This window comes from Equus przewalskii, chromosome 5 (assembly GCF_037783145.1).
Source record: "Equus przewalskii isolate Varuska chromosome 5, EquPr2, whole genome shotgun sequence".
Classification (NCBI taxonomy): domain Eukaryota; kingdom Metazoa; phylum Chordata; class Mammalia; order Perissodactyla; family Equidae; genus Equus; species Equus przewalskii.
The window spans coordinates 37,587,109-37,607,967 of NC_091835.1; the positions used below are offsets into that span (position 1 = coordinate 37,587,109).

The following is a 20,859-nucleotide window of genomic DNA, read 5'->3' on the forward strand; positions in this document are numbered from 1 at the left end:
GACATCTGTGGCAATCCTCCTGTACTTTTTGTATGTGGGATGCTGCCACAGCATGGTTCAATGAGAGGTGCTTTAGGTTCACACCCTGGATCCAGACCTGAGAGCCCAGGGCCACCAAAGCAGAGCGTGGGAACTTAAGCACTACGCCATCGAGCCAATCCCCAGTTCAGCTGCTTTTTTAGGAGTCAAATTCAAGGTAATATAGAATCTAAACTCTCAGTGAATAGGACTTAATGATTAAACTGAGCTTTTAGAATTATATTCAACCTGGGGCTCGCCCAGTGGTGTAGAGCTAAGTTTACATACTCCACTTGGGTGGCCCGGGGTTTGCGGGTTCAGCTCCTGGGTGTGGACCTCCACACCACTCATCAAGCCATGATGCGGAGGCATCTCACATACAAAACAGAGGAAGATTGGCACAGATGTTAGCTCAGGGACAATCTTCCTCATTAAAAAAAATTATATTTAATCTGATAGAAGTGTTAGAAAAATTATTTGCAGGACTTTTTTCCTTTAGCAGAAAATAATATTTTATTTATCAATATTCATCAATTTATCACTTTATCAATATCAATATTTTAAAAAATTCTCATTTTACCACTCAATAAATATAAAAGGTATGAATATCAGCATGAACTGGATATGCTTTGACAAAAAGTACAATCTCTTATGAAGTAGGGTTAAATAAATATCTCATTTTCTCCTAAAATACACAAAAAACTGCAACATTAAAGGTTCAATCAAAGGCAAATAAAGTTGATTTGAGTTTTTTTTTACTTGAGGACTCCTTCCACAAAGATTTAGAAAAATAGATAACAAATGTGAAATTAGTATACAGTAAAACCAAATATAATTAAATTTATTGATCACAATACTTTTTTTCTAATTGTTGGACACCAGTACATATCTGGTGTTTACATACATTATCTCATCTATTTTTCCCAATGACCTGGAGATGTATGTATTTTATTTCATTTTAGATATTAGTAAACAGATCAAGTAACTCACTTCACATTGTAATTGGTGGAATTAAAATTTAAACTCAGATCTTCCTCACTCCATAGTCCATGCTCTTTCTACTCCACTAATTTGTTTCTCTCTCTATTTAAAAATTCTTAACACTTCTGAGATTTTGATTCAACTCAAATCACTAAATCATCTGTAAAGTAGACGCAAGACTGAGCTCAGGCCTCAAGTGTTATACCTGAACATGTCTTATTTCTTCTTTTTACTGTCTTTTATTTATAAAATAAAACTCTTATAGTAGCATTATCTACTGGTTAACACATCTTCATGAAATATGTAGCTTAAATTTTCACACAGGTCAGAATCAACATTCTCCCTTTGTGATTTGAAAAGCTTTTGGTGGATACTAATGAAGTTTATTAAAATGTCTTTGCCTGTAGGCCAGTTTTCTTCCCTCTTAAAAGCTTGATTCATCTCTGAGGTTGTTTACTAACATAATCTAATTTGTTACTGTTTTCTCTAGGTGTTCCAAGCTAAATCTCAGGGAATACTAAAGAAACAATGCACAGACACAGTATTATACAACTTGAGATAGGCAACCCATTCACTGATGTTAACTTCTAGACATACTGATTTCATCATCTTGTTCTTGTGGTCTGCCCAGAAATAACCTTGTAGGAAGCATAGCTTCTGTCTCAACTGGCTGGTCCTGCTTCAGGGTCTTATTATTGCTGATACTGATGTACTCTTTAATGTCAAATCTAAGTAGGCTATAACGTTAAAGAAATTTCAAGAAGCCCCAATTTCATATCAGCATTTAGCTTAGCAAGTCTTTTATGAAGGTGATACTTGATAAATATTTTGGTTCTCCTCATATGTGTGTTGTACTCTTCTAGCATACCATTGGGCAGATCTTAATCCCACAGACCATTTTGGCTTTGTGTAGGGTTTTTCTAGTGAAGCCATTTTAGGATTCTGGATTTTTTCAAGCTTATATTCATTATTCCATTATTTTTAACACAGATAATTTATAATCTCTCATCTATTATATTTACGAAACCCTGGCAAACATTCAGCTACTCTTCATTGAAACTCATAAAAATATTATGATTATTTTCCTAGAGTCCAAAGAACATTTTAAATACTATTCAAAAAAAAAAAAGAAGGGGCTGGCCCTGTGGCCGAGTGGTTAAGTTCGCGCGCTCTGCTGCAGGCGGCCCAGTGTTTCGTTGGTTCGAATCCTGGGCGCGGACATGGCACTGCTCATCAAACCACGCTGAGGCAGCGTCCCACATGCCACAACTAGAAGAACCCACAATGAGAAATATACAACTATGTACTAGGGGGCTTTGGGGAGAAAAAGGAAAAAATAAAGTCTTTAAAAAAAAATAAAAAAGAAGACTAAAAACTGGTTTCCAAGGTTGTTTGTGGCATCCTTGAGCACTCCCCATGTATGTTTATTAGACAGCCCTTTACCCAATGTATCTTTAACGTAGTTCTGAAAATATTCAAAGCAAGTAATTTTCATGTCATCAATTAAATAAACAGTGTTTAACAAATATGGCAATATTAATATTTTTAATCATTTATATAAAGTATAACAGCGGTCTTGGTTAAGACAGTAGCTCTGAAGCCAAATAGCCTGGGTCTAAAGCCTAGTTCTGCCATCAAAAAGCTCCCTTAATGTTGATAAGTTATTTCCATTCTCTGTGTCTTACTATTTTTCTTTTTAAAATAGAGATGATAATAGCTCCTATCTCACAGCATTGTGGTGAGAATACAATAAATGTAGCATTTAGCACAGTCATTGGCACTCAATAAATATCAGCTATTTTTTGCCATTATCAGAAATTTGAGAAAAGTTATCACACTTTCAAAAAAAAGAAAAAAGTATTAGAAATAATTTCACAAGAAGAAAATCAAAGTTTCTCAAATCATGTAGGAATTTTTTTACACTGAAGAGGATTCAAAGTAATTCAAATTAAATTATTAAAATTGAATTTTTCCCATTAAGATATTTTCAACAGTTTATTTTCTTTCTTTCTTTCTTTCTTTTTTAATGAAAATACTAATCATGATGAAGATTCAATGAGGCAGGTGCTTTGGAACCGGCTGCTGGAATTGTACAATGACACAACATATTTAGTGAACAATATGGCGATCAAAAGACTAAAAGAATGTTACACATTTTGTCTAACTTGGAAATTTCATTTCTGGAAATCTTTCTTAAGTAAATAATTTTTAATTCAAAAGCTACTTCTTACACAGTTATATGCAAAAATATAGATTATAATATTATTTATTACTTGGAAAACAAAATGGGCAGCCTACATGTTAAATAAAAGAATAGTTAAGTGGCTGTGGTATAGCCACATATAGATATGTTATGTTACGCAGCAAGGAATTGGAATTAGTGAAAAGATTGGCATAACATGGAGACATGTTTTCTTAATTCTAGTGGGTCGACAAGTTATGATTGCAGTTGTGGAAAGTATTCATAAAAGATTAGAGGAAAATAAATCATAATATTAATGGCAGTTGGTAGAATTACTTATAGGTCATTTCTTATGTTTTTATATTTTTCAAATATTCTACAATGAGAACTCATTAATTCTCTAATAGTTTTATGGTAAGCATATAAATAATTAAAGTTACATGGTTAATCTCATTTCTCATTCTCTCTGAGTCTTGTATTGATCTGTGGAGTCATATCTCCTGAATAAATACTTACTTAGCACATACATCCACTTGAAATTCATCATCTGAAATAGTTACTGTTTGTGGCACACTGACCTTAACTTCAAACTTTGGCAACACTGGAAACAAAGAAATATAATTCAGGCCCCACAATCCCCAGTAAGCAAAACTTACGGTAATCACGTAACTAAGTGTGCTTCCATGCACAACATTTTCTTATGTGTGCTTCTGTATAGACCGCTTTTCAATTGTCCCCGATTCTGTGGGGCACCAGTTAGTGATGGTGTCTCATTAATGATTAATTATTCTCTTTCTTTTCTTTTCCCTATTCTCAGAACTTCATATTTTATTTATTGTAATCTTTTAGATCCTTCCTAGAAGACTGTCTGGATTCTAGAAAATAAGATATTTCCTAGGGAGAAAAGGCAGATGTGAGAATAAGGATATGGGGCAAGGAGTGAGGAGCAAGAAAGGAGAGGTGATAAAGAAGAAAAGGCCAAGAAAAGAAGAAGGCAGAAAACCAAATCAAGCTTCACCTACTTTTGCCTAACTCTAACATAAAAGTTTTGTTCAGTCCTTTGAACTATTCATTTATATAGGACAATCATAAGTAGCAGTTGGTTACCATATCTATCAACAGTAAACTGGTGTGTCAACATCTTTTCTGAGTTTCTTTTCACAACAAGAGAGTAATCTCCAAACATTGGTTCTGAAGTCAATCGGAATGAGAGTTGGGTAATGTTTTGAAAAGAAGTCACGTTTCGCCATTGAAAAATCCTATTGTTTTGAGGATCCTAAAAAATAAAGAAGAAATAAAAACATAGGTCATACGAGAGTATTATCCTTTCCTTCCTTATTTTGGGTACTTTCTGTAATTATTGGAAGTAAAGCTCTACCATTTCATTGAACTAATATTTCAAATTGTAAAAACAACATAATTTCCTGAGGTATTCAAATTTAATCTTAAGGTATATCTCTCTTAAGACCAAAACAGATAAGAAAAAATAATCTATAACTAATGCTTTTGATTTTTCTGAACCAGAGTTGCATAAAGAATTTAAAACACAGTGTTCATGCTCCAGAGTAGTGCTCTCCAAAGTAGAGTGGACCCACATCAACAGGAGCACAAGGAGTTACTCTTCCTGACAAATACTTAGAAAGATTGTCGCTGGTGTTTATTTGATCTGTAAGTAAGTTGGTAATGAATTACACACTGCATGCAGGGGCTGTTAAGTGGAAGTTCTACAATAAGAAAGGATTGATAATGCCACCTATTCTCCTTTACTTGTTTTTAGCATATTGCAGCTTATGTGAGTGTGGATCAATAAATTTACTGATATCTTCAGGTTGTGATTGAAGAAATCTTCGCAAAAAGATTTCTACAAAGAACCAAAAACATTATTCACTACTCACTGTTTTTTCTTTCCTCTAGAATAAAATCTAGAAAACTAAATCATATTTCCAGATTTCCTTTAAGTAAGGATATCCCAAGTGACTGAGTGCTGATCAATTCAATTTAAGTAGAAGTCACTGGGTAGAAATTCTTTCTAAAAGAATCAGACTTAGATGGCATTGAAAACAAAACAACACACTGAGGATGACAGGGAGGTGAAGAAGAAGAAGCCTGGGTCCTTGGTAACATTATGCTGTTACTGTCCTAACTCTGAAGTTCCTATACTCAAATGTAGGGTTTGTGAAAACAATAAAACTTTTACTCATTTAAACCAATGTTAGTTAAGATTTCTGTTGCTTTCTATGGAACACAACACTAGTTGAGTTATGATGTGATGATAATACTATTTATAGATTACTAACAATGCAGAAACCACGAAAATGGTTGACCTGCTATTTATCCCACTAGAAAGATGAACTATTTGTCATCCATATAACAAAGTAAAAAGCATTCAAATTATGAAGACAATTTGAAGTATGTATTTACACACATAATCATTAATGATGATTGACTAGATCTCAGTGTATTAACCTTCAGAATTAGTTAATAATAACGGTACACATTGTACATAAGGATTAAAATACATATGTTGGAGTTGACTGATACAAATTACTGACAGGCATAAGATTTCAAATAAATCTGAAAGCCACTACACTACACTAGAGATGTGAACTGGTAGAAGGAGAATCCATTGACCGTCTTCTGAAAACAAAGAGTCTATTTTATAATAATATCACCATCTACTTCTTTCTAAATTTTCAGGTGTTGTATGTTTTCTATTTCCTTAAAACAACATGTGGCTAAAGTATGATTGAGAAGGACCAGCAGCCAAAATTATGCAATTTTAAACATAAACCTCCTTTAGAAAGAGGCCAATTTTTATTTCCCATGAAACCCTGTTACTGTATTTGCCACACAGTCCACACTTCAAGTGGCAGCCCCTTATCTAGATCTTTATTTGATGCCTTTCTTTGTGTTTGCATAGAAAGATTACTCTTCCCCTTGTTTCAGTTCTCTTAATTTCTAACTACTCATAGTGAAAACTAGACACACATCACTATTTATCTGAATATTTAAATAATGGGTGTGCAAAAGAAGATCTCTTACCTGAAGTGTGATTAAAGGAAACTGAAATAGGAAAAAAATGCAGGTTAATACTGTAATAGTGCATTCTTTGTTTGCCAGATATTTCATCACAAAATTATAGACTTAATTTAAGTGTTGAGACTTAGCCCTCAGTTCCCCTGAGGACAAAATTTCTATAGATAAAGATGCCAAGAAAATCCCAAATGTGAAAGGATCCCAAATCTCTTCTGGGAAGTGGAAAGCAGGTTCCATGCAACCCATTTTTTCTATATATGATGAAAAGATCTAAAGATGTATAAATCAACTCACTATAAAGGAAAGTTTTATGTTTAAATTTAATATTTAGCACTGAAATTATACCTATATAGTGTTCCATGTTAGAACCTATTTCCGTACTTACGGAAAGCTTCCTGATGACACTTTATATAGCAATGGATTTGTTTAATTTGTTTAAATTTCATTGTACCCTTAGGAATTATTGAACTCACCAAATCCTCAATAGGTATGAACTTGGTGTCCAGGGTCACAATACGAACTTGAACTAAAAGAAAAGAGGAAGAGGGGACAATATTTTTTCCTTCTTATTTCTCTTTCAGATATGATATCTTGTAAATAGACATAGAAATTAATTGCCTTGCTATTATAGAATACTGCACTCCTTTCTCCCCTCTCTGATTTGACCCTTTATGATTTGGGATTCATTTGGAAACATCTCTTACTGCATATTTGTAATTCCTCTGTCAATGATGCTCCATTGTCACCAAAGCTAACACTAGCTGCTGCCGCCACCAGAAGCTTTTACCCATAGATAGCCCGTAGAGCTATCTTAAAAATTGGTGAAAGAATTAGTCACAGAAGGACAAATGTGAAATATGTATGGCAGGAGTTAAACATAATTTTCCTGAAAAAATATATCCATGTTAGAAAACATTAAATTAATTTTGGCAGAATCCCAGAAAAACCATTTTAGCTACTTTTGTATACATACGTGTCATCACAGCATTTTAATGAGTCCAGAAAAGAGAATATAATGCAGCAAAAATCTCACTATATGAATTCTGTTTTAATTCTTTTCTTTTCAATAAATCATACAAATATATAATATTAGAACAAAACATGTAGATGCTGTCATCCAACCCTCTAATTTTACAAATGAGAAAACTAAAGATCTCAAAGATCAGAATTTACTTGCCAGAAGTCAATAATTTACTAACAGAGCCAAGACAAAAACCATACTCTTCTGAACCCTACTTGAGTGTTATTTCTGCTACCTTTTACTTGCAATAATAAAGAAAATAGAAGGGCTTTGCTTAGGTTATTAAATTTATGATTACTTCCACTGGTATGAATAATAGGAATAAATATCACTTATGGAGTCTGTGTGTGTTTGCTACCATTTCACATTGACTGTCTTACATTATTCTCACAATTTTTTTTACAAGTGGGACACTTATTATCGTCATTCTACAGATGAAAACACTGAGTCTAAATAGAGGTTTTATTAGCTTGCCCAATTGGTAAATTACAGAACAATAATTCAAAACAAGTAATTTTGCTCTATATCCCACGCTTTTAACCATGGTATTATGTAAGCTTGTCATTAGAATTGGTAAACAGTGAAAGAGGCATGCAAAATTTTAAGAAGCAAAACATTCAATTACTGGACTTAGAGGACATTATTTCATAATTGACCTGGACAGTCAGTAAAAATTCTAGAAATCCCTGATACCATAACAGTAAGAATATATTTAAGACTAAAGCTGATGTGTTTGGATTGCTTTAAATTTGAAGCATGTGTTCCCAGGTCAACAAATGATACAAAGAAACCATGAATATTGACTTACCATTCTCTCCAGGTTTGTAGATGGGTTTATCTGTCTGCACAAAGGTTACCGTCTCTTCAGAAGCGAGTGCTACAGATCTCCTCTCAAAGATTTTAAGAGTATCTCCCTTAGCCAACAATGTCACAAAAGCCAACTGTTCAGAAGACTTCTGAGAAACCTGTTTATGTTAAAGAGCAGAGAATGGGAAAATTATTTTTAGACATTTAGTAAATAATGTCTTACTTTGGCTTCTCAGGCTGAGAGAACCTTCTAATCCCATTATTGCTTAATAAGAGACTTAGTGATCACTTATTACGATTAATTTATTTAGTAGGACAGTTTCTGACAAACTGATTTTTATGTCTTCTTGCCTTCTATTTTCTTTTTTTGTTGCCCTGAGTCCAAATTCTGCATCCCTTTACCTAGATTCTCCTTCCTCATATTGTTAAACAGCTGTCCTATCTAAAAAACAGTACCTATGTCTTATCATCACTCCCTATAACAAAAAAATGGCAATATTTTACAAGTTTTGTTGCATATGTAAAGTTTCCTTTTATATGTTGCCCCTCAGGAGCTCTCCAATTTTCCTCCCTAGCTTTCACAATTCATCCAAAATCAAGATTTATTCTCTCTCTAAAACTAATTTTGAGTAATAATTGTATCTTCCCATCTGAAGTTCTGAAATGTCAAATCCAGTGCCTCACCTTGAAATTTGCACAAGCATAGAAGTTATCCTCTTCCACAGACTGGTCAAAAATAGTGGTATTGAAGCCATCATATTCTAAGACAACACTCAAGGATACAGATTCATTAAGGTTTAAAAGGTGGAGACAAGCCTTTTCTGTAGAATGACTCTGCATCACAGACGAGATCCATAGGATATATTGCCTACGCAAAGAAAGTAACCAATACTCTAGAAAAGTGTAGGAGAACTACAGAACATTCATAAAAGCAATTTTAGCTCATTGAGATATTCCTGAAACATACATATTTTTCACAGACAGTATTACAATAAACTTCAGTATGCAGAGAGAGAGAGCGCTTGAGAAAAAGATGTCAATTCCCTTCATACACTTGTCTAAAATGTATAGGGCGAACCAGCAGTCTCAGAAGTCAAAATGGCAAAGCATAATCAAATTTTAACATGGAATATATTTAATAGGGTCACTTTGCTAGTACCTTAATATTAATAGAGAGTATAATATTCTCTTACGGTTTTGAAGCCACAGCAACAGCAAAATGAAGCAAAAAGGTGCTCAGAAAAATGGAGGGCACCATTTTATCCCAATGCCTGAACAATAAAGACTTAAGATAAATATTCTTTCTCTCTCTGTCTCTGTCTCTTTTTCTCTCTTATTGGAAATCAGCTGCCTCAGCTCTCCATTTTCTTTGCTTCCTTTTACTCTGCCTCTCTCTGTATACTGTTGCTTTTATAGTCACACACAATGAAAGATCAGTTATTCTGTGGAGCAAGTATCATGGGACCCACCAATCATATTTAGATAACCTCTTCCATTACTTCTCCTGGGGTGTCATTTTATATACAACTTCCTTCTTAAGTTCACTGGATGCTACTGTTTTTGGAATCAGGAGCACAGTTTGGGCAGGAAGAAAGAGAAAAACAAAGAAAGCTGTTGTGTGACACTTAGGAGTTCATTAGTTTGATTTAGCAAAATTTTCCAGGCTTCTGAGAGAAGTAGCATATCTGCTGTTGCTAAAACCCAGATGCAAAAAAAGAAATCTCAACATGGGCTCATTTCACATATAATTGAAACTAAGTTATTCTTTTATAATTTCATAATACAGAATATGACATTTAAAATGTTGGGATGCATTCAACATTTATTATGATTTTCTTAGTGAGATTTTCTTCACAATGTTCAATGTCCTTTTTGGCAATAAATATAATTAGAAAAAAATGAAGGAAAAGGAGATAAATAAATGTGTGAGTGTACATACTCATACTAGTCACTTCTTGGCAAAGAAGAAATTTAAAAATGCTTTACCATCATTTTGATTGCAAAACATTTCTACAAGAAAAGTGATCCATACCTAAGAAACAGGTAACCTCTTGACAGTATCCAGTGTGTTAATTCTCCCATTCATCATGTGTTTTTTTAAACATCCTTCACATTTCAAGTATTGATGGAGTTAATGCATCTTGCTTGAAGAATGTTACATTGGATAATGAAAGACAGGAAGTGGTTTCAGTCTTTTAGAAATAGGCCTGCAACATTGCAACAGCAAACACGAAGGAAAGAACAACAAACCAATTATAGTAGACGAGGAGGTGGAATGAAGGTAGGCAAATACAGGCAGTTATGAGGCCTAGGGAATGTGAGAACAAGGATCCCTTGTTGACTGCATTTCGTATTCCAAGGTAGAATTGTGTTCATGAAAACCCTGACCATGTTGTTCTCTCAGTAGAATTGAGACATCGCTCCTTTCCCCTATTTAGGATTTTGTTTCCATCTCCCTTTCCTCTAAACCTGCATTGGAGACCAATTCTCCTAAAATCTCTGCTACAGAGCTAATCCTCAGTTGTTGACCTGCCTTGCCAGTTTTAAGACTGACTTTCTTTCCTTTGGACCCTCAAGCTGTTAGTCTGTTTTTGACCAATACCCTTTCCTCTGATAGCCCCTCAGCCTTATTATTGGAAACACTCTCTACACTCCACTTTCTATACTTATGAGATAAATGAAATCGCCAGCTTCCAAACCAATTGAAGCTCATCAGCTTTCACTCATCAGCATTCAAGACAAGCATCATCCACAGGCAGATTGTTTATAAAATCAAAGCAATCAATTCTTTATTCCCAAGGCTGATAAACCTAAAGTAATGAAACTTCTCTAAAATATTTGCATTTCCCAAATGTAAAATTTATGTGCTGAATAAATGACCCTATTTGTCTTAACTTTAATCAAGACAATTTACTGTTAACAAAAATATATATTTTGCACTATTCTTTTAAATCATCTTGAGAACCCGCATTTTTAATGATATCTCTCTTACCAAATATAATTTTAGTTGATTAACACAACCCAAAATAATTTTATCTGATTAACACGGTCTTGCTATGGAAATACCTCTACTTTAGATTAGTGGGCTCTTATCCCAGAACATTCAGATATGAATCCAATGATATATATTGAGTACTTGCTATGTATCGGAAACAGTGCCATGTTCTAGAGACAAGAAGATGAAGAAGACGCAAGTTTCCAAAGAAGTTCACTTTTCATATAGAAGGGAAGAAAGGAGGCGAGGAAGAATAAAAGAAAGGAATAAAGAAAAGAATGAAGGAGGGAAGAGAGGGAAGGAAGAGAGGGAGGGAAGAGAGGTGAGGAGGGATAGAAGATGGGAGAGTGGAGGAAGAAGGAGAGTGAAGATGAAGGAAAAGAGGAACTATGGAAGAGGGAGTATATTTACTGAGTACTTAATACACGGCAGACAGTGTGCTAGGTGCTCATATTGACAATATCTCATTTAGTCCTCAGAAAACACAATTTTAAATTTATTATTTATTCTCATCTTATGGATAAGAAAAATACAGCATGAGAAAAAGTCATTAATTTTTATGGGATTACTCAAGCAGTAAGTGGTTAGAAAGAATTTCTTTTAACAGTCATAAATTAAATAAGATCAAAGTATATTTTCCTATGTAAGAATACAAAAGGATATGGATTCATGTACTATGTTCTAGACTCTCAGAGGTTTATGCTGAGCAAAGGGATATATAATAGAAAATAGATATTACATAATCATCACTTGACAGATTCAATACTACTTAGGTTATTGAGGTTCACTGCTATGGAAACACCTCTACTCACCCATTCAGTCAGTATGTATTTACTAAGCACCCACTAACTGCTAGAATTATAGTAAATGGTAGGGATGAAGAGATAAATATAAGTTGGTGGAGTTATCATTCTTTCAGAAAAGGCAGAGTCTAAATAATTTCCCAATTAATTGCTTCATTAATTTCATGATAAGTCTTACAGAGGAGAAAGAACTATAGGGAAGCATGAAAATGTGTGTTGAGGGGGAGTTAGTTTAAACCAGTTCCTGGTGATAAACAGAAGAGTAAGCCCACTTCTTTCCCTAGAAGAGTTCGCTGTCCACTCAGAAGGATATGTAAATATAAATTGCAATGCAATGTGATATGAAGACTCTCCTATACTGAAACTATGAGCAATGCTCAATGGAATCGTATTAAAGTGACAAATGGAAAAGTTGGAAAAGAATTTAATAAGGACATTTTGAGTTGTAAATATTAATATAATTATGGAATTTCCAGGCAGGGTAGAAATTGTTTCCAAAGTAACAGCTTTTTGAAGAAAATTGTAATCAAATATTGTGTGTTTTGAAAATAAGAGCAGGTTCAGTTTTGGCGAAGAAACAAGTGTGGTAAGAAATGACATTCAATAAGCCTATTGAAAAAAGTTGTGGTTGGCTTTTGAAAAGTCTTTTCCTTGTGCTAAGGAATTTGAAAGTTATTTTGAAGGGTAATGAATATAATAACTCTGTACTCCACGGAAAACAGAAAAGAGTGGGTAAAATAGTGGTAAGAGAACCATACATGAGTCTGCTCAAAGACTATCCTAGGTTACAGAGGTAAGGGCCTGAACAATGGCAATATCTCTTCAAGAAAGATTCTTTTACTCCAATTGTTGGAACTTGAGGCAGTTTTCTTATGATGATGAAGAAGAGGGAGAATGTGAGCTTGACACTGATGGTGAATGCTGTTGCAATTAGGCAAGACAGGAAAGACAAAATGAATATGTAGATGAAGTGATTATTTAAGTTTGGTATGTATTAAGCATGAAGTGACTGCAGTACAACAAAGAGGTGATACCCAGTAGACAGTTTAAATAATAAATCTGTTGCTCTGAAAAAAGTTAAAGATGTAGATATAGATTTGGAAATCATTACACCATGTTGATGATGTTTAACATCATGGAAACTGCTAAAATTGTACAGGAAAACCATTTGCAAAGGGAAAGAAGAGAGACAATGGTTAGAGAGACTGGTGATGACTGGCTCCTCCACTGCTCCAGCTGGGTAGTATTCACCAGGCATGGGGCCATATTGGTTTACTTCCCTAGCACCACTGAGTTGAATCTGAGGCAATGCTTTGAAATGTTGTTTTGATAATTAAGCAAGAAGAAAAAATTTTCCTGATTTTCCCAGCTGCATAATTAATGATAGTCCATTTTAAGTGTCAGAAGTCTAAAATCTATTTCAGAGTTCCTGAGAAATCTTGAACTTCTAGTTCACCTTTATGAAATGTTCACGACAACATTACAAATAAGAGTATTGCCCAAGATCAGTATTGTATAAGCAGTTAATTATGTTTTAAAATGAACAAAACTATTCAGTTCCTGATGTTGTAATCATTGAGAGGGAAATCACCTTTTCCTCATAAAACAATAACCAGCTTAACAAGTGAAATTGACCTTCTTGTTTGCAGTTGTTTATCTCCTGCATCACTGATTGATTGTTAGAGTTGCCAAGAAATTTCTAATCATATTATGCCTACCTGGATGAGTAATTTAACAACAAATAATGGGAGAGGAACAGGCGGATAATGAAGGGCCAAGTGGATACTTAAGACATAAGTGGATTTACAGAACCACATTTTTTCAATTCTGCAAACAAAGCTCAAAGATAGGATTTTATTCAAGGTCGTTTAGGATCGGTTTTTATCCTTCCATGTGCCTAAGGGTCCACCTCCAATCCTAAATAATATCACTCCACCCAAAAAGACAGACAGACAAATAAACAAACAGGCAAATGTCAAACGGAATCTTATCAAATGCTACCATCCATGTGGTAGTTCAGACATCTTTAGTTCTATGACTCTTTTCTTTTCTTTTGGTGAGGAAGATTGGCCCTGAGCTAACATTCATTGCCAATTTTCCTCTTTTTGCTTGAGGAAGATTGTCCCTGAGCTAACATCTGTGCCAATCTTCCTCCACTTTGTACGTGGAATGCCCCCACAGTATGGCCCGACAAGTGGTGTGCAGGTCCTTGCCAAGGATTCCAGCCTGCCAACCCTGGGCCACGCAAGAGGAGCAAGCAAACCCACCCACTATACCACTAGGCCAGCCCCAATACAATGCTTTTCTTTACTAGAAAAAACATTAAAAGCTTAAAGTGCGAGGTGGGTAAGGATATGTAATAATGATAAAAATATAATGTAGTTTCGTAATTATGTAATTAATCACTGAAACCACCATCTCCCTGAAACTTCTCTTACTATCCATGAAGAATCATGGCCTTAGCAAAATATTTAGACTCCAACTAATGTTATCCACTCAACACAGAGATTTATTCATTGGTTCAAAATTTTGTTTTTTAAAGATTGGCCCTGAGCTAATATCTATTGCCAATCCTTTTTTCTTCTTTTCCCCAAAGCCCCCCAGTACATGGTTGTGTATTCTAGCTGTAGGTTCTTCTAGTTCTGCTAAGTGGGATACTGCCTCAGCATGGCTTGATGAGCAGTGCTAGGTCTGTGCCAGGGTCTGAACTGGTGAAAATGCAGGCAGCTGAAGGGAAGCACGGGAACTTAACCACTCGGCGATGGGGCCAGCCCCTCAAAAAATGTTTGTTGATATGTGTTTTAGGTCTTGTGATTGGGTAGAAGCAAAGAAAAATAATATATGGTTTATTTTCTTCAAGAATATGATGATACAATTAGTGAGATAAATACAAAATCAACTTCAACCCATGTAAACACAATAATAGAGAAACAAACATTTTAGGAAATTTTCTATCTGGAGGATGGCAGGATCAAAGAGGATTCTCATGTGAGAATCTTCGGGTTCTTATTTTTATTATTATCTAAAAATCAGAAGCCTTCATCAGGTGTTGTACTCCACACCCAGGGCCACTGTTATGCTTTAGCTCAAACAGGCTGGATGGCGTAGCAAAAAATGAAACCTGGAAGGATTTAGGTTATAAAACTGTGGGGCCAAAAAAAATTTTGAATTTGGAACCTAGACAGTAAGCCTGAGTGATGAGGTATGATTTTCTCTTTTCTCCCTAGAATACAAGGGGATAAAAGTTAGCTAATCCAAGGTTCCGGATTCCTCTGAACCAGTGGAACTCCCTTTCCTTCTGTCATCAGCTCCAAGATTGATAAAACCAATAAAGACGGCACTTATTTGAAGAACAAAGGAGGCATCTGGAGGTTGTATCCTTATTTTCTCTTTTCCTCTGCTTGCTAAATGAAGAGTAGCAACAAAGTGAAGTAACTTGAGCTGAGTGGGTCTGATCTCCTTCCCTGTGACCATCTGAACCATCCTCAAACTACCTTGAGTAACCCTGCTGGTCTAGACACCTAGCTCACTGTGATTACCATGGTGATATTTACGTTTATCTATGACTCTTGCCACACTGTTTCATATAATTTTACACATCAGTCTTTCTACCAGTTTCTAATATTGTGGTCATACAGCAATGATACATTTAATGGAAATATATTGTGTTGCTATAGGCTAAGTTATATTTTTCTCATAGCCTATTTTGCCCTAGGCCTGTCCAAATTTCCTTCTAACTCTGGCTTTCTGCCTCTGATGGTAAATATCAAGCATATTAAGCTGAATTGTTATTATGCACACTTACTCGACAAATATGATATAATTCAATAATTTGGCTCAATTGCCATTTTACAATCGATCCATTCATAGTTGATCACGAGCTTTCAGGGATCTCTTCAGGGTATGATTACCAAATTACTAACCATGTATAACACATAGGAATTCATTATTTCCCTCTTGTCTTTGGTCTCCTGTCAATGCCTACAACCTAAAGAAGTAGTTGAAAGGTCCTCCAAATAGCTAATCGGATAAGGATATAAAAAGCAGGATAATTTGTTGAAAAGAATTTGTCATTAATTTAACAAGTAATTACTGGACATCTACTATCTGCCAAACCTTAAAAAAAGTACTGGGAATTCAGTAATTAATTAACAAGAAAAATGTGAGTCCTACTCTAAGAGATTTTACAACTTAATGGAAGAAACATTTTAAAAACCAGTCATAATACAGTGTGATAAAAGTGCCTCGGAAGGGCAATTGCAAACTCCAAGAGGCGCTCATAAGAGAGGTGCACAGATCGAAGCAGCAGGGAAGGCTTCCTCCTTCAACGTATGACACCACATGAAAGACAGGTATGTGTTTGTAATGAAAATCTGTGTCTGTTGTTGCGATAAGTTGTAGGTCTCAAATAAAGGTAAAAAGTGTTCCACAACTTAGAAGTAAGAAAGTCTGTCATGCACAGGGATTCAGAGTGCAGAGAAGCTGGGATGCAGAAGGAGAGAGTAGGATATAGTGAAACTTAGGCAGCAATCAAACCAAGGTGCCAGATCATAAGGCCATTTTGTTTTTACTTTGTCCAAATGGCAACTGTAATCCATTAAAGTGTTCAGGATGTGGAGTGACAAGAATAGTTCTTTGATTGGAAATTGGATTCAAGAAAGTTCTAAGTGTTATTATTCAAATTCGCTAACTAAAATATCTTGAAAGTTTGGTGTAAACTTGGTCTGTTACATCTATCAATCCATTCAGCATCTCTGTAGCATGTAAAATTACCATTTTTCTTTTTTGAGGGAATGTTTGGTGAGTTGTTTCAGATACCTTATTAAATCCAGTAATGGATTGATACATGAAGAAAATGTTTCTTAGAAAAAATATTTAGAAGAAAAAAATAAGAAAAGCAGCATTTATTGAGCCTTTAAGACACTGTGCCAGGTACTTTCATGCACATTTTCTTTTGCAAATCTAGCCTGGGAAAAGGGAGGTAAAAAGAAATGCATTGGATTAAATGGTAACTAACTCTGACCCACACGCCTTCAGATAGGGGCCAAAGTCCCTAGTTAGAGTCAAAATCGCAGGAAACAAGGCACTGAAGTTCCTTTCTAACAAGTGTCGCCCTGTGGGGCTTTTGAGCTGCCATCTTGTCAATAGAGGAATTTCTTTACTCCTTTGATCTCCTGTTGTGAGGTTTCTCAATCTTGATACTATTGAGATTTTGGGCTGGATAATTCTTTGTTGTGGTCACTGTGCTATGCATTGTAGGGTGTTTAGCAAAATTGCTAACCTCGACTCACTAGGTGTTAGTAGCATCTCCCTCAGTTCTGACTACCAAAAATCTATCCACACACTGATACACCATCCCTGGGAGAGGAGGGTAAAATCATCCCCAGTTGAAAACCACTAGAGCAGTCCTTCTCAAATGATTATGTGAGAATACCTGAGAATAAGATATTGGTGTTGGTGACCAAGTTTGCGTTAATCCTTGGGGAAATAAGGAAACCTGACAACACATTAAGTCCTTCGTTCTGAGGTTACATTCTTCCTACATGTTTGGAATCAAATTGCCTTTCTTTTATAGAGTAATGGCAAAAATAAATAGTCGTACTGTCTAATTTCTTACTTTGTAAAAAAGAGGTCAGCCACCTTTTGTCAATTTCCTAATTTTTTTTTTTTTGAGGAAGATCTGCTGCCAATCCTCCTCCTTTTTTTTTTTTTTTTTTTAGCTGAGGAAGGCTGGCCCTGAGTTAACATCTGTGCCCATCTTCCTCTACTTTATATGTGGGACGCCTACCACAGCATGGCTTGACAAGCGGTGCCATTTGCGCACCCGGGATCTGAACCAGCAAACCCTGGGCTGTCGAGCAGAACATGCGAACTTAACCACTGCACCACTGGGACAGCCCCACCTAATTTCTATTTTATATTATTTTATTGACCTATGAAATCCAAAATATTCGATAACTTCTTCTGTAGAGGAAATTTTAATGGCCATCTCATCAAAAGATAAATATTCTTACAACATCTGGGAAGAAAATATCTGGGCTAATTCTGACTAAATAGAAAATAGCAAAGTTTACCTTAGAACATCATACATTCCATTCTATTCCCCTTTGAAGAACCTCACTTGTAAATTCATTTTGATAATAATGATGAAACTATTCTGGGGCATGTGCATTTTAACATAAAATGAGTGAATAATAAAAAATATTTCAAGGCCAAAAGTCTCTCTAATGGTAGAATTTCAGGCACAGGCAATTGTGGAGATATTAGGGACAGGGGATCTAGCTTAAATTATGCTAATTTTGTTTTTAAGATGAGCCCTACAAAGTGACACAATTTCCATAGAAAATATAACAAGAAAACTAAGTATACCCGCATAATGAGTAAGGAAAACATACAAAGTTTATGTTTTTCATAACATTCAAACGAATTTTTTTTTCAAGTTACAAGTATTCCTTCAATACTTTTCAACATAGATTTGAGACAAAGTTCATGGAGCATGATATTCTGTTAAGATGCTAATATGTTCCAGGCATTAGAAAAGATGGGATAATACAATTCACCAATGTGAAGCAAGCACAGTGACTGGACTTTCAACTCCTAAGAGTGAATCTAACCCCCAGATCTATACTATTGCAGGATTTTTGACAAATCACCGAAGTACTCTTTCTGGCTAGTCTGAAGAATCACATGTTTCTCTATTCCTGAGTCTTCTGTTTGGTGACTTACCTTTCCCTTCCTATTTCTTCAATGCACAAAAATCTGCTTATTTCCTGTACTGCCAACTTGGAAACATTGTTATATGCTCACAAGGGAGTATCTGAATCAGGGAGAACAGACATTGTGCTGAGACCTCTTCTGACCCTCACAGACCTGGAGTGATTTCAAAAGTCTAGTGTGAACAGGCTTCAAAGTTACAGTGACCATTTGGGCAAAAATGTAAAAGAATGCTGTCTTTGATGGTGAAAAAGGAATCTTTGTCTGAATTATTTAGCAAACTTCTAAATGCGACCATGAGAAGCCCAGGAACCTTTCTTCAGGACACTAAATGAAGAATTAAGTGGGTCTCTTTCAGTTTCCTAAAATCAGGGCTGCTGCCAGCCTATATAGCATCTTTATGTGAAGAAAAAGTAATCTCTTCTTCCAGGTGGATGCAGACAGGTGCCAAAGCATATAGCTTTTTCAGTAGAGCTTAAGCTAGGCTTCTGGCCCTCAGGTCTACTTACTTTATTCATTTCTATTTAACAATAAATATAGGCATACTCCACAGATATTGGGGGTTTGGTTCCAGACAACTGCAATAAAGTGAATATCACAATAAAGCAAGTCACAGAAATTTTTTGGCTTCCCAGTGCATATAAAAGTTATGTTTATACTATATTGTAGTCTATTCAGTGTGCAATAGCATTATGTCTAACAAAAACCAATGTGCATACCTTGATTAAAAAATATTTTATTTCTAAAATATGCTAACCATCATCTAAGTCTTCAGGGAGTGGTAATCTTTTCTCTGGTGGAGGGTCTTGCCTCAGTATTGATGGCTGCTGACCCATGAGGTTATGGTGGTTGTTAAAGTTGTGGTGGCTGTGGTAATTTCTTAAAATAAGACAATGATGAAGTTTGCTACATCAATCGACTCTTCCTTTCACAAAGGATTTCTCTGTAGCATGCAATGCTGTTTGATAGTGTTTTACCCACAGTAGAACTTCTTTCAGAATTGGAGTCAGTCCTCTCAGACTTTCCTGCAGCTCTTTCAACTAAGTTTATGTAGTATTCTAAATCCTTTGTTGTCATTTCAACAATCTTCACAGCATCTTCACCTGAAGTAGATTCCATCTCAAGAAACCACTTTCTTTGCTCATCCTTAAGAAGAAACTTCTCATATGTTACAATTTTATCATGAGATTGTAGCGATTCAGTCACATCTTTAGGCTCAACTTCTAATTTTAATTCTCTTGCTACTTCCACTAAACCTTCAGTTGCTTCCTCCTTGAACCCCTCAAAGTCATCCATGAGGGTTAGAGTCAATTTCTTCCAAACTTCTGTTAAAATTGGTATTTTGACCTCTTCCCAAGAATCATGAATGTCCTTAATGGCATCTAGAATGGTGAATCCTTTACAGAGGTCTTCAATCTATTTTGCCCAGATCCATCAGAGGAATCACTATCTCTGGCAGTCATAGTCTTATGAAATGTGTTTCTTAACAAATAAAACTTAAATGTGAAAATACTCCTTGATCCATGGGCTGGAAAATGGATGTTGCATTGGCAGGCATAAAAACAACATTAATCTTGTTGTATGTCTCCATCAGAGTTCTTGGGTGACGAGGTGCGTTGTCAACGAGCAGTAATATTTTAAAAGGAATCTTTCTTTCCTGAGCAGTAGTTCTCAACAATGTGCTTAAAATATTCAGTAAAACATGTTGTAAACAGATGTGCTGTCATCCAGGCTTTGTTATTCCATTTATAGAGCAAAGGAAGAGTAGATTTAGCATAATTCTTAAAGGCCCTAGGATTTTTGGAACGGTTAACAAGCATTGGCTTCAACTTAAAGTCACCAGCTGCATTATTTCCTGACAAGAGAGTCAAGCCATCCTTTGAAGCTTTGAAGCTAGGCATTGATTTCTCTCTAGTTATGAAAGTCCTAGATGGCAACTTCTTCCAATATAAGGCTGTTTGTCTACATTGGATATCTGTTGTTTAGTGTAGCCTCTTCCATTAATTATTTTAGCTAAATCTTCTGGGTAACTTGCTGCAGCTTCTACATCAGCACTCGCTGCTTCACCTTGCACTTTTATGTCATGGATATGGCATCTTTCCTTAAACCTCATGGACCAAACTCTACTAGCTTCAAACCTTTCTTTTGCAGCTTCCTTACCTCTCTCGGTCTTCATAGAATTGAAGAGAGTTAGGGTCTTGCTCTGGACTAGGCTTTGAATTAAGGGAATGTTGTGGCTGGTTTGATCTTCTATCCAGACCACTAAAACTTTCTCCATATCAGCGATAAGGCTGTTTCACCT

The 20,859-nt window shown here is 35.5% G+C and overlaps 1 protein-coding gene across 2 annotated transcripts in view; it reads right to left on the reverse strand.

Moving 5' to 3' along the window:
• Positions 1–9,469, reverse strand: part of LOC103562460 (ovostatin homolog 2) — a 41,282-nt gene extending 31,813 nt beyond the window's left edge. For both annotated transcript variants that reach the window (XR_011539972.1, XM_008537500.2), the window contains exons 1-7: positions 9,239–9,469; positions 8,730–8,913; positions 8,047–8,203; positions 6,691–6,743; positions 6,224–6,244; positions 4,289–4,457; positions 3,698–3,782 (exon numbers count right to left, since the gene is read on the reverse strand). Coding sequence is in view for 1 of the 2 variants with exons in the window: in XM_008537500.2 (XP_008535722.2) it covers positions 3,698–3,782; positions 4,289–4,457; positions 6,224–6,244; positions 6,691–6,743; positions 8,047–8,203; positions 8,730–8,913; positions 9,239–9,303 (734 nt within the window). In the remaining variant the exon portion in view is untranslated. The remainder of the gene's footprint in view (positions 1–3,697; positions 3,783–4,288; positions 4,458–6,223; positions 6,245–6,690; positions 6,744–8,046; positions 8,204–8,729; positions 8,914–9,238) is intronic.
• Positions 9,470–20,859: the final 11,390 nt, after the last annotated feature.